The 13,461-nt window shown below is 39.2% G+C and overlaps 1 protein-coding gene across 1 annotated transcript in view; it reads right to left on the minus strand.

Annotated features, from left to right (window-relative positions):
• Positions 1-3,691: 3,691 nt before the first annotated feature.
• LOC146260536 (mucin-13-like) overlaps positions 3,692-13,461 on the minus strand; it is a 53,733-nt gene continuing 43,963 nt past the window's right edge. Inside the window, exons 11-12 of the mRNA XM_084670012.1 lie at positions 5,423-5,639; positions 3,692-4,734 (exon numbers count right to left, since the gene is read on the minus strand). Of these exons, the coding sequence (XP_084526138.1) occupies positions 4,642-4,734; positions 5,423-5,639 (310 nt within the window). The 3' untranslated portion in view covers positions 3,692-4,641. The remainder of the gene's footprint in view (positions 4,735-5,422; positions 5,640-13,461) is intronic.

Below are 13,461 nucleotides of genomic sequence, written 5' to 3' on the forward strand. Positions count from 1 at the left end.
TGTGCCCAGTGCACGCTCTCTTGTGCTATCTGGAATGCACAGCAAGCATCAGATCTTCTCCCCAGTTACTGATTTGCTACAGTGGAATTTGTGCAATATTATCTGTTGGACGATTCCTCCTCATCTTTTGCACATTCTATCAGGTGTAGCAAGATGACAACTCGCAAGGTTCTTGTGGGCCCTAGATGCGAGTTGTTCGTTGATTATATCAACAAGGGTGGTACAGTCAGACATTCTCAGTTGTTTGTTGATGTTTATACTGTATGTGTTGTGTTGCCCCTCCAGCTTAGCTGTTGTGCAGGCATTTTTTTCATCCAATTAATTCGCAAATTAATAATAATTGTATTAATTCATATTAATTTATCTTGTCAAAGTAAGCTTTCACACTTGAGACATTATTTCTCTGAGCGATTTGCGGCACTTATTTTTTCAAACCAAGGCCGATTTTTCTGAGATTTTGCGTTGACATGTACACATCTGACCAATCAAAACGCATATTGTTGATCACATCACATAATCAAACTATCAAACTACGTCACAGCACTCGGTTTTATAGGATACAAAAGAAAATAACTACAAGGACAACGAGTTTACAACGTATGGAGAGGAATAGCACAGGACCTTCGGTGTGACGATTGGTATGTGTATATCAAGCTTCAAATGTAAAACTTTTTTGTTTAAACTTCCAACTACATTAGCTAATGTTAAAGCTAGCTAACTATAACAATCTTTTCTTCTTCATGACAAAAAAGGGCTTTGGAAAATTATTTTCAGATTGTTTGTTTTCTGTCTAAGATTCTATTAATTAAAAGAAGCACCAGCTCATCATCGCTTGATGTTGAGTCCATTGTTGTTTTTTCCTGTGGCGCGAATCATTTTAGAACCTTAATTTATTCACAAAATTGCGTCGCACTTGAGGTGCATGATAAGGCGCATCATAAATTTTCCAAAATATTCAAACAAATTATCTGCAATTTTGTGACGTTTATTTGTGTCCCGTCCAGTGTGCAAAGATCTTAAGGGACACAGTATGCTTTTTTTATTGGTGCAAATGGTCCCCATCTGTAGATTATTGGGGTGTGCTTGCCTTTGGCGAGCACAAATCATTGTTATCTCACATATATATTTATTATTATTGTTTATTTTCGCGCCCCCAAGGCTCAGTCAATATTTGGACTACATAGACAACGTCGATGTCAAAAGGTTCGTCTTGGTCGCAATTGCGTTGGTTCCATTGGGATTTATGTTCCGTTGCACGGTTTAGGTTTTAATTATGTTTTTGTGACAAAAATGAAGCTAACGGTGGCTAACTTGCTAGCCACAGTCACTGACGCTACCCACGTCACTAACGTCACAACTTATTGCGTGACTACCTTTAACAGAACATTAGTTTAGCAGCTCGTTAACTTCTGGGAAATAGCTAGGCTAACTGCTTTACTGCAGAAACACCACAAGCAAAGAGGCCAGGGTGATAACTATTTACTCATTTTACTTTGTGATATGAAACACAATTGTGAAGTGTAATGTACAATATACGCTGATATAAGGAAGTAGTTACATCTACTTTCGGAAACAGTAGTCTACTATTTCACTGAAGCATTAGCATCATTACATTAGCCTCTGTTGCCCGGGCAACACATATTACAATGGTCTATGATGCATCTGTTTTCAATCGTTAAAATAAACATTCCTCACAAATACATTTTCGTTGTGCGGTTTATTATGACATTAGATTACAAGTTAACGATTTGCAGGTGAAATTATCATTACCTGTGGTTTCAAACCAGTGTAGCTCACTGCAATGCTGTAGCCTAGTCCTGTAGCTAACAAAAACATCTCCACAGCTGTTTATAGTACTAGTAGGAAGTCAAACGGCAGCACATGTTTCGGCACTACCCTTACTTAAATCAAAAGTCTTTCAAAAGGTGAAACTATCTGACTAGTGACTGCTAACCTGAACTTCATTGCCACAGCCTGAACTTCAATCTGTTCATGAAAATAATCAATTTCAGCCTAGACCGTACAACGAAAGTAACGTTAAATTGAATTAAACCAACGCAATTGCTACCAGGACAGTCTAGTAGTAGTTGTATCCTACAATTTACCGGGGCAGCTTCTCCACACAGCAGGGCTATATCGCATTTTGCCTTGTTACTGACAATGATCACTACCACTGACATATTTATGAATGAGTGATTTTTACACCGGTCCGCCAAATGTATTCGTTTTGATTCAACTATGAGGTTGCTGATCACCATTCCCCTCGCAGGGGAAATGAGAAGACAACTATTTAATTCTACTCTTCACTCTTAGTATTTTGAGTTGTAAATGAGCAGAATTTTTTTTTTAATCTATGTAATCTTTATAAATAATAAGTAGGCTATGCATTTTAATATAACATACAGAAATATCAGTTGTAAAATGTAATTTAAATACGGACCTCTGCAACCAAAACAAGCAAGCACACCCTACAATTTCCCCGGAAATTGTACCCTCTCTTTTCACTTTTTAATGATGCAGCACAATTTTATAATTTATGGCAAATGATTTTGTGGACCCCATTTTGAGAACAACTGGGAGAGCCAGGCACTGTTGAAGTCCATCCATGTATTGCTCGACTCAAAGACATGCTGTGCCCGGAGTGATGCTGTTCTCGCCGTTTAGATTAGCTGTTTGCAGGCCTATAAAGTAAACAGCTGTTAGGCCTATAAGGTAAACCGTTTCCATTAAAAAGAAGCAGACGCTGGAAAAAATTGCCTCAAGCAAAAAGTACAACAGGATATCAGACTCCGGAATCAGCAGAAATGAGAAGGTCTAACTGTAAAACAACTCACTATGGTTCCTCATCAGTCCCGACAGATGGGGGGGAGAGAGAGAGAGAGAAGGTTAAAGAGAGTCTGTGCACTAGGACCTCCATCATCCTGTTTGCTGCTCCAATCTTGGTGGGGTCAAGGTTTCCTTCTTTTCAACAACTGCTGTCCTCCAGTCTTCCAACCTCCTTGTTCTCTCTCCCCAGCAAAATGAGCTGTTGATCCTTATGGGGAGTACCCTCTGATTGGCGCCAGCTAGGCAGCGGCCATGTGGCAAGAGTGAGCTGGTTGATGACCTCGCCCAGGCTCCTCCTCCATTTGGGGAGTCACACTTTATAGCCAACAGGGATTTGATTTTCATTGCTTTGCAAGACATAATCAAATGAGGACTGGACAACATTTCAATTGCCAATTCAAAAATATGTTTTTGGGGCATAACTTAAAAGCTAATTTTATATCATTATTACTGAGGGGGTCAGATGGCTGAGCGGTTAGGGAATCAGGCTTTAATAAGAAGGTTGCCGGTTTTATTCCCGGCAATGTGAAATGCTGGCTAGCTAAGTAACGACAATACAATGTGGATTTTTTTCAGTATAAGAGCCATACAATATGCTATACAGAAAAAGTTCCACCATGTGAATTTTCAAACCTTAAAGAAAAAGGCGGCATGAACTTGTTTAAATATTAGTTCTGGTCTCATATTGTTCTTCCAAACCTGGTTTCTCATTTGTATAATGAGGGTTACATGCTAAGCACATTACTGAAATAAAATATAGAAATTTGATTTTGTTTGCTCATCTACACCATAAAATCACAAAACATTGTTATATTTTACAGACAGTTAATATGCTTTCATAAAAAATATTTAAAAAACAAAGTCATGACTATTAATGCAATGTTTATTTTATTTTTCGTTATATGGTTCTACGCTACTGACAGATACATTTAGCAATAATTGCCCACAAGCACTAGAGGTCACGCCATTGATTTGATGATTGAAATAAGTAAACAAGGGACCAGCTCGCTATTGATGTTTCCTGAGTTTCTTTTTACATTTCTGCCAAGTATTACAATGCAAACTTATATTTATAGTCAGCACACCAATCAGAATCAGCATCACCAGTCAATTCCACCACATAGGCCGGACTGCAATTGTTACTGTTATGAAGTGCAGCTTAACTCTGAACCAGCAAGCTGATGCACTAAAGCTGCTGTAATATGCCAGGTTTACCAAGCATTGTACTTGGTTCACATGTCAAATACCAACAATCTCAAATCCTTACTGGTCCATAGGACAGCCTAATTTGTTAACATTTTTAGTACTACAACAGTTTATGAGCCTCAATCATACTGTGCTACATGGAGTTAAGATGGCCTCATCATTGTTCTTGTGGGTTTTCTGTCTTGACAAATGTTTTTTAATGCTTTATTCATTACATTTATCACATTTTAATAAGTTCATTTGCAAAGTGTACATGAGTTGATTTGAAGGAAGTCATTCAGAAAAAACTACTGGCAAATGTAAAACATTATAGAATTAGACCAAACTGAAATAAAAATGTATTAGATATTCTTTTATAAAAAAGAAAATTGATATGTATCTTCAATTTTTAATTGGCACGCCTTCAGAAATAATTGGCTTAGTTATTCGGTAATTTAAGATAGGTCAATTATTAAAGAGATTACTGTTATTAGAGGTAGTTCAGTCATTATAAAGATATGCACTTTATGTAAGAAATTGAAATTGCAATACAATAGAATACAGAGTGCATTTTAGTTTAATCACAAAATCAATGTGCATGTTTATGTATTCTCTGGCCTTGGCTCCTAGTTATGCATTGTCATGCATGTAGTAAAGATTGGGCTTGCCCTGATTCCTGTTGTATGAGTTCCTCGTCTCATCTGGGTCTTGGTTCATATTCCTCTAAAAAGAATGAAATACATTGGAATCAGTGTAAAATGATGATAAATATGATTTAATATAATACATATGTTTTCCTTCTTTGATTAGATTCACAATATATTTTTAAGTCTGTACAGTAGCTAGCTAGTTCATCTGGCACTCACTTGTACCGTTATATGAAACACATGAGCGTGTTATGAAAAAATAATGCATTAAAATCTGCAAGGCTTCGAAAATGACACTAAGAATTTTTGCAACTTCATATGGTAAATAGTGTATTTCTCAATGGTGGCAAGTCCAGCTAGTAGAACAGGGTCATATGAAGGTTATCCTAGCATAGGGAAGCACAAGGAATTCAAAGTGGAACCTTTAAGCTTAGTTGGATTTTTCTCTTTTGTTTATTAAATTCCAATTGTATTACTTTTGACTGAATCTGAAGCAATTCTTATATTTTAAATGACCCTCATCACTGATGAGAAATACACTCTTTACATTTTACTTTTTCTATCATATTAAAATCACATTTTCAAATGTAACAGACTGGTACACAATTTTTTTGAGTAACACCAACACAAGCCCTGCTATTGGGGATACAACGCCATTGCAATTGAACAGTTCTACACATGAGTTCATAATTGCATGTTTTATATATCCTCATCAACACTTTGTCACTCTAATGTTCTTCCTCTGTCACCTCCTACTCTCTTACCACTTTGTCCCTGATGATCAAAGCACGTTGGCTGCCACTCTCCGTCATCTCCAGGTTGCTACCATGATTCCAGCTATTGTTAGCCTTGGCTCTAGGAATTTGCGGTACCCTTGTGTTAGCATTAGCTTGGAAAGAGGAAATGCCCACATTAGTAGCAGGAGCTTTGGTAGGATAGGAGCTTTCATAGATGTTGTTTTCAGACTTCTCCTTTGATGGTCTGCGGAAGACAGGTCACAATCATTCCACCCATTTGAGATTTGTTGTACTCATGTATGGTTAGTAGAACTAAAGGAATAGTCCATAGTTAGAGCTTAGAAAAATAAAGGAATGCCTAACAAGATGATGTCAAACAATTTAGCACTGTCCAAACTTTTCATTATTTTCTAAATATGATAAATCTGTTAAACTTGCTTAGTTATATCTCAGCTTGGAGAAAGGGTTAAGGAGCGAGCATTTGATTGACCCTTGATGGAATAGTTGGCTTTGTTGGACCTCCTTCTCGATAACCAGCTTAGATAATAGTTTGTATTGGCACACGGCAGAGGACATGGAGCCTTAATCTACTATTAAGGCTCACTAGCAGAGATGCAATGAGTGCCTCCATAGAACTGCCTCAGAATTCCTATTAATTAATCAAAGTTTTAGTTTTACCTGCATGTACAACCCAAAAAGTTGTGACGCTGTGTGAAATAAATAGAAAAATGGAATACAATGATTTACAAATCTCATAAATCCATTATGTTATTCACAATAGAACATATAAAACATGTCAAATATTTAAACTGATGAAATGTACAATTTTAAGGAAAAAAATATAGCAGCAATGAGGTGGCCAAACCGATAAAGCGGGTAAAATGAACAAAAACGTTTTAGACATTCTCAGGACAGGGTTCTGAGTAAATGCAGCTTTTAATCCTTCAAAGAATTACTGAGATACGACACAACTTCCTGTCTGCCAGCTTTGCTGCAGATTTTGATTGGCTGTACCGATCAAACCGTTTCAAAAATCAAAAATAATTTTGATAGTTTGTGTGAGGATTGCCATGACTATATACAGCTAGCTAGCGACTGCGTTGTACCAAGGGATGAGTATTGATTAGATTTTAACAATTCTGAATCCATAAAGTCCTACTCATCGATTCGATTCCTTATCGATTCTCTTATTTATTCTTATTGGGCAAGGGGGGAAAAAAGAACACATACGAGTTAATTTACATAAATTTTCTTTTACATCATTTTCTATAATGCTACACACCATATACAGTATGTATACATACACATTTACATTTTGTCGTTGCTCTTCTACACTTTTATTTGACCTTGGCTGAAAATTGAAGATTCTATAGCTAAGCTATGTCAGTTATAGCTACGCTAGGTTAGCTATAGAATCTTCCATTTTCAGCCAAGGTCAAATCATATAATGACAGTGTCGCTCAGTTTAGCTAATATTGGGTTAACACGACTACGCAAACGTTTGCTGATAACACACGCCCAGGGACGTGCACAGGCTATCGCTAAAGTTGCCCGGGCAACTGCCCATTTGCCCTCGTCGAGTCAAAGTGCCCCTCCAAGGAAAATAAATAAATAATATTGAATTTTAACAGCTGCAGAATTTCATGTAGACCTAGATTTTAAAAATCGCCACCCGAAGCAGTTCATAAAGTAGCCATATTCACTTCCAATCGATAAGCCTATGGGCAACGAGAGTGGAAGCCACAAGGGGGAGGGGGGTATGCCCCCTACTCTGTTTACTCTGCGGCATTTTCTTGCACTTAAGAGACAGTCCCGGTTGTTTAATTCTGTGTCGATAAAACCTGCTTTGAGGTTGTCAGAAAAGGTGAGTTTTAAGTTGTAGAAATGTATAACAAACCAACAATCATCATCAAGTTTTATGAAATTAATTAAAATCTTCATAAATCCAGGCTCAGTTTGCCACGTTTAGCCTAAATAATCAGACGGGTAGCTTGCCTAACAGAAAACCAGCCCGTTATCACAAGCTAATTTTTTGGTAGGAAAACGAAGCTACATGGCTGCTGACGGTTAGTTTATGGCATTGTGTTTTAACAAGAAGAATAAATGATGGAAGTAGCTAATGCATTTAAGTAATTATTATCATTAGTAGGCAGGCTATTTTTGTTCTTTTTTGGGGGGGGAGGGGGGGGGGGGGGTCGAGCAACTGTCCTTCAAAATTCCTGTGCACGTCCCTGCACGCCCTCCGATAATTAACGTGAAGTGATCAATAATGGGAGACGAATGTTGGAGCAAAAATGTATGCTTCAAACGACGGGACAGAAGATAACTTGATCGACTACACACTAGGGATGGAGATTTGAACTGATTTCACTATTCAAATAGTATCCGAAAATATTTTCGAATATACGGATAATCTATTTTGTTAACGTGGTTCCGTTATGTAATTAGCCTGACGTGACGCAAAGCATACAGTAAACACATGACCCACCACACATTCTGGCAATAATTGGGACTGTTAAACTATTAGATTAAATTAGGGTTGAATAAAGAAAACAAATGAAAAATCAATTTATTAACATGACGAAAAGACAATGAACTTGAAAAAACGCTGCGTCTTCAGACTTAGGCTCTTAATTAGGCGGAAAAGCGATTAGCCTATTATTATGTGAAATAAAAAGTAGGCTACATTGGACTAAATTAAACACATTGGGTAGGCTATCCTCCATAAAAACGAAAGACACACGGAGAAATATTGCATATTAACTTGGATATTAACTTGGAACCGGAATCCTATAGGATACGTTGCGCCACCACACAATGCAAACATAAACAGCCGATTACGCTAGCTCTACATGGCTACTGGTAAGAAAATAAATAAGCCACAACTGCATTAGCCATACGCATTTTTATTCAGGAGAATTAGCATGTAAACATGCTCAGGGGAGAGGCGAGTACAAGTCGATTTACGAGCAGGCCGGCGTAGAAAAGACTGCAGGAACTGAGGTTGCTGCGAGGTACTGCTTAGCCAGGACACTATGCTTCTTGTAGCGCCAAATGAAATGAATGGAGACTCGCAGCAGAACACAGGCGTAGCCTGTTAGAACTATTAGAACTATTAGAATTCAAAACACGATGCAACGGTTTAAAAAAAAATCAAACTACGCTCATAAGTATTGAAAAAAGTATTCGAATACTAACTTATTTTAGGATATCCGGATATTCGATTAACCACACCCATCCCTACTACACACAAAGGCAAATTGCTTCACACAGTGACAAGTGGTTGTGATCACTTTTGAGGAGTTTAGCTCACCTTTATGAAGCGCGAACGTTAGCTGCGCTGCTGCGTGCATCGAACACATGACATTCCAGTAACTTCATTCCATGCTGTGTGTTCAAATGCTTCTTCAAATTTGTGGCATTTCCTCCCTTCGACGAAATAGACTTTTTACATGCTTTACAAGTGGCGTTGTTGTCATGTTAAAAACAACCAATCTTTAGAACGCTTCTGCCTTGTTGCCATGTTTGCTGCAGTCTGAATAAAATATAAAAGTTTGCGCATGAGCAAAGGCACAGCGAACCGTTAGCAGAATCGTTAGAATTTGGCTGATGATTCCAAGGAATTGGTAGCCTGGCTGCCAGCCCAACTTATCCCCGGCCACAAAAAAATTTGGTTGGGAAGTAGGGTCTGGAGGGGCTCGATTTGCGGAAAAGCTATATCCGAACTGGAGCTGTTCAGACCAACGTCACCAAAGAGCGCTTGGGTTGAATTAGTTTTCAACAAACAACATATTAAGTCGCTCTGATTGGTTGTAGGTCTATCCAATTGAGCGAAGAGGCATTTGTTTTACGAGCTCGGTTGACACACGCCCCATAGTCACAGCCCAACGGAGAGTTTTAAGACTCATATTCTGACTAGAAGTATGAGTATGACAAAGTCAGGCTAAGGAATTGGTTCACTGGGAACCGATTCTAAACAAGAACCGGTTCTTGATACTCATCCCTAGTTGTACGTGGCTTACTTTGCAGTGGTATACAGTCTTGCTAAACAAAAACTAGTGACATGGCAGGCTTGTTGGCTTTGGCGGGATTTGAGCTTCTTACGTTGCCCGGACACCAATTTATCCTAGTGAGCTATTCTCAGTGCTGAAATGTGTTCAGTTACTGTGTAAAACTATGAGCAGTTTTTCAACTGGCAAGCGGTTGTCAGATTTGGCCCAAATTCGAACAGCTGTAATTCAGTCTTATTTTGACATGTCAATGTGATTGGGGTCTGAAGATAATCTGTGCCAAATTTGGTGAATATTGGAACATTTTGTTGGAGGAATAGGGAAAAAGGTTTTATGAAATCTAAAATGGTGGCCGCATCAATTCATCTGGTATCACGAGTTAACATGTGTCAGACAAGGGATTACCCCCGAGCGGTTAGATGACACAACCTTTTGTGGTCCTCTTTGGAACAGGGTTCCGAGCAACTGTACCAAGTTTGATGTCAATTCAGCAAATATTTCCTGAGATATTATCTCACTTCCTGTTTTGGCGGCTTCATCGCTAACTTTGATCAGCTTTACCGGAAAAACTGTTTTGAAAATCAAAAACCATGTGAAAACGTTTGTGAGGCTTGATCTGAAGATAATTGGTGCCAGATTTTTGCTTATTGCAGCGCCACCTAGAGGTGAAATGGCATGACCTATTGGACATCTTTAGAACAGGGTCCCTAGTCCTTATACCAAATTTGGTGTCAATGCAGTAAAGTGCTGAGATATGACCTCACTTCTTTTATGGTGGCTTGGTTGACGACTTTGATTGGCTGTTCCAGTCAAAAGGTTTAGAAAAAAAAAAAAAAGATGTATTTTGTGAGGCTTGGTCTGAAGAGGATATTTACATTTACATTTACATTTAGTCATTTAGCAGACGCTCTTATCCAGAGCGACTTACAGTAAGTACAGGGACATTCCCCCGAGGCAAGTAGGGTGAAGAGCCTTGCCCAAGGACACAACGTCATTTCGTGTGGCCGGGAATCGAACTGGCAACCTTCAGATTACTAGCCCGATTCCCTAACCACTCAGCCACCTGACTCCCCATTGGATATGTGCCAAATTTGGTGAAGGTTGGACAACTTTAAAGGAGGGGTAGCGAAAAAAAATTATATTCAAAATGGAGGCCACATCAATTCGGCCACATTAATTTGATTGGCTATAACTAACAAACGATTTCGAAGATCAAAAATCCATACGATAGCTTTTGTGAGGCTTGGGCCGAATCCCAATACTCCCCCTTACCCCTTCCCCTTAACTTACCCCTAGCCCTTGGCCCTCAAAGCTGAGGGGTAAGGGCTACACAGCCCTAAGAAATGGGACACCACTTGGTTACAGGTACGTCATCAAGCACGTATTGATATCTCCAAAGCAAGTAGTGTTATGCACTGATATTAAACGAAATTTGCTGTTAATGGAGTTCACTTTAAACTGTAGACATGCAAATCAAATAAATGCGGGACTGTTGTGCAATTCAGCACTGTAATATTAGCGTACCAAACTAGCGATTTTTAGAAACGTTTCAATTAGGAAAATGGTTGCAAATATATATGTTCATGACTGTATATAACACAAAACAAGACTGTCATAATTTTTTTATCAATTAATTAAGCCGAAAATATTATATTTAGCGGACTCTCTGGATGATCTGGCCGCCATTGCTGCCGGTCGCTCAGTTTTCACATAGCCCTTGGTCTAAAGTAAGCATCACTTGGTTTTAAGGGGTGTATACCCCTTAGTCTTAGCCCTTCCCCAAGCTCAAAAAGAGTATTGGGACACCACTAGCTCTCACGGGAACGCGCAAAACTAAGGGGAAGGGAGAAAGGGGTAAGGGGGAGTATTGGGATTCGGCCTTAGTCTGAAGATCATCTGTGGCAATTTTGAAGAAGATTCGACAAAAATTGTAGGAGGAGACGAAAAAACACTTTTCACATTCAAAATATAGGTTCAGAATCTATATAACTAGGTTTGACGTCAGTGCGTTGGACTCGTCTTGATCCAAGGAATACAACAATACTTCATTTTTGAAAATGAGACATTTGGTTCAAAAGTAAAGTGTGTAAACACACCTTCAACTTTGACCCATTGGTGGCGCTAGAGGGTTTGAAATGGAGACATGAAACTTGGTGAAATTGATGAGGGGACTGGCCCCAAAGAGTGTGCCAAATTTCACAACTTCTGACAACACGGTTCTAGGGGCTGCCATAGACTCCCATGGCAGAAGAAGATGTATAATAATAAGAATACGTAGGAACACTAAAGGTGGCTTCGCCGCTTCACGGCTTGGCCATCAATATGGTAATTTTGAATTTGATGGCAGCAACACGTCTCAAAATTTGGGACGGGGGCAATAAAAAGCCGGAAAAAGTAAGTGTTACTAAAAATAAAAAACTGGCGGAACATTTCGCAACTAACTAGGTTAATTTCAAACAGGTCAGTAAAATGATATAAAAAATGATATAGGAAATGGGTATAAAAAAGGGTATCTTAGAGAGGCAGAGTCTCTCAGAAGTAAAGATGAGCAGAGGTTCACCAATCTGCAAAAACCTACATCTACATATTGTGGAACCATTTAAAATTGCAGACTTTGAATTTATCATCATCTACAGTACATAATATTTACATTAATGCATTTAGCAGACGCTTTTATCCAAAGCGACTTCCAAAAGAGAGCTTTACAAAAGTGCATAGGTCACTGATCATAACAACGAGATAACCCAAACATTGCGGGTAGCCAAAACATGAAGCATACACTTTGAAAAATAAATAAGTCCCAAAGGGACGAACCATGAGGGCATGGAGTTGAACAAGTTAAAATTAAAACATTTAATAACATGAACCTCAAAAAAGTGCAAGGGTATACCTGTTGAAAAAAGTAAGCAACAAAAATATATTACACAGCAAGTACAGTAGTTTTAAGTCAGTTACAACTACCCAAAAAGAGCAACAAGTCTCTCAAGAGTCATTGGGATCCTGGAAGAAACGTCAGATCCAGCCAATCATTCCTAAGTACCGTTGTACTCCCGGATCAAGTGCGTCTTGAGCTTTTTCTTGAAGGTGAGGAGACAGTCAGTGTCTCTGATGGAGGTGGGAAGTTGATTCCACCATTGGAGGGCCAGAGAGGATAAGAGCTTGTGTTGGGACCGGGCGCTCTTGAGCGGTGTGACCACCAGACGGTTGTCAGAAGAAGACCGAAGGTGGCGGGTGGGGGTGTAAGGCTGGAGCATAGACTTGATGCAGTCGGGTGCAGTCCCGTTCACCGCTCAGTAGGTCAGTACCAGGGTCTTGAATCTGATACGGGCCATGATGGGAAGCCAGTGGAAGGAGATGAGGAGCGGGGTAACATGGGAGCGTAATATAATACAATTATTCTGAGAATATCTGAGAAATCTGTATGTCTAAGGGACAAGGGGGAAAATAAATTCTGCATGCCTGTGATCTGCAGGCACTCAGGTGGCACTGCATATAAACAGGCATGATTCTGTAATGGAAGTCATTGCATGGGCTCAGAAACACCTCCAGAACTCATTGTTTGTTAACATAGTTTGCTGTGCCATCCACAAATGCAGGTTAAAGTTCCATCATGCAAAGAAGAACCCACACATGAACATGATCCAGAAACACTGCCATCTTCTCTGGGCCAAAGCTAGTGGACTGAGGCAAAGTGGGAAAACTGTTCTGTGGTCAGGCAAATGTAAATTATAAATTATTTTTGGAAACTTTGGATGCTGCATCCCCCGGACTAAAGAGGAGGGACCGACCGGCTTGTTATCAGCGCTCAGTTCAAAAGCCAGCATTTCTGATGGTATGCATCAGTGTGCATTAGTGCCTATAGAATGGTCAGTTTGCACATCTGGAAAGGCAACATCAATGCTGAAAGGTATATACAGGTTTTGGAGCAACATTTGCTTGCATCCAGGTGACATCTTTTTCAGGGAAGGCCTTGCATATTTTAGGAAGACAATGTTAAACCACATCCTGCATTGGTTACAACTGCATGGCTTCATTATAGAAGAGTCTGGGTGCTGA

Source organism: Hypomesus nipponensis, chromosome 13 (assembly GCF_054491055.1).
Source record: "Hypomesus nipponensis isolate SF chromosome 13, ASM5449105v1, whole genome shotgun sequence".
Taxonomy (NCBI): domain Eukaryota; kingdom Metazoa; phylum Chordata; class Actinopteri; order Osmeriformes; family Osmeridae; genus Hypomesus; species Hypomesus nipponensis.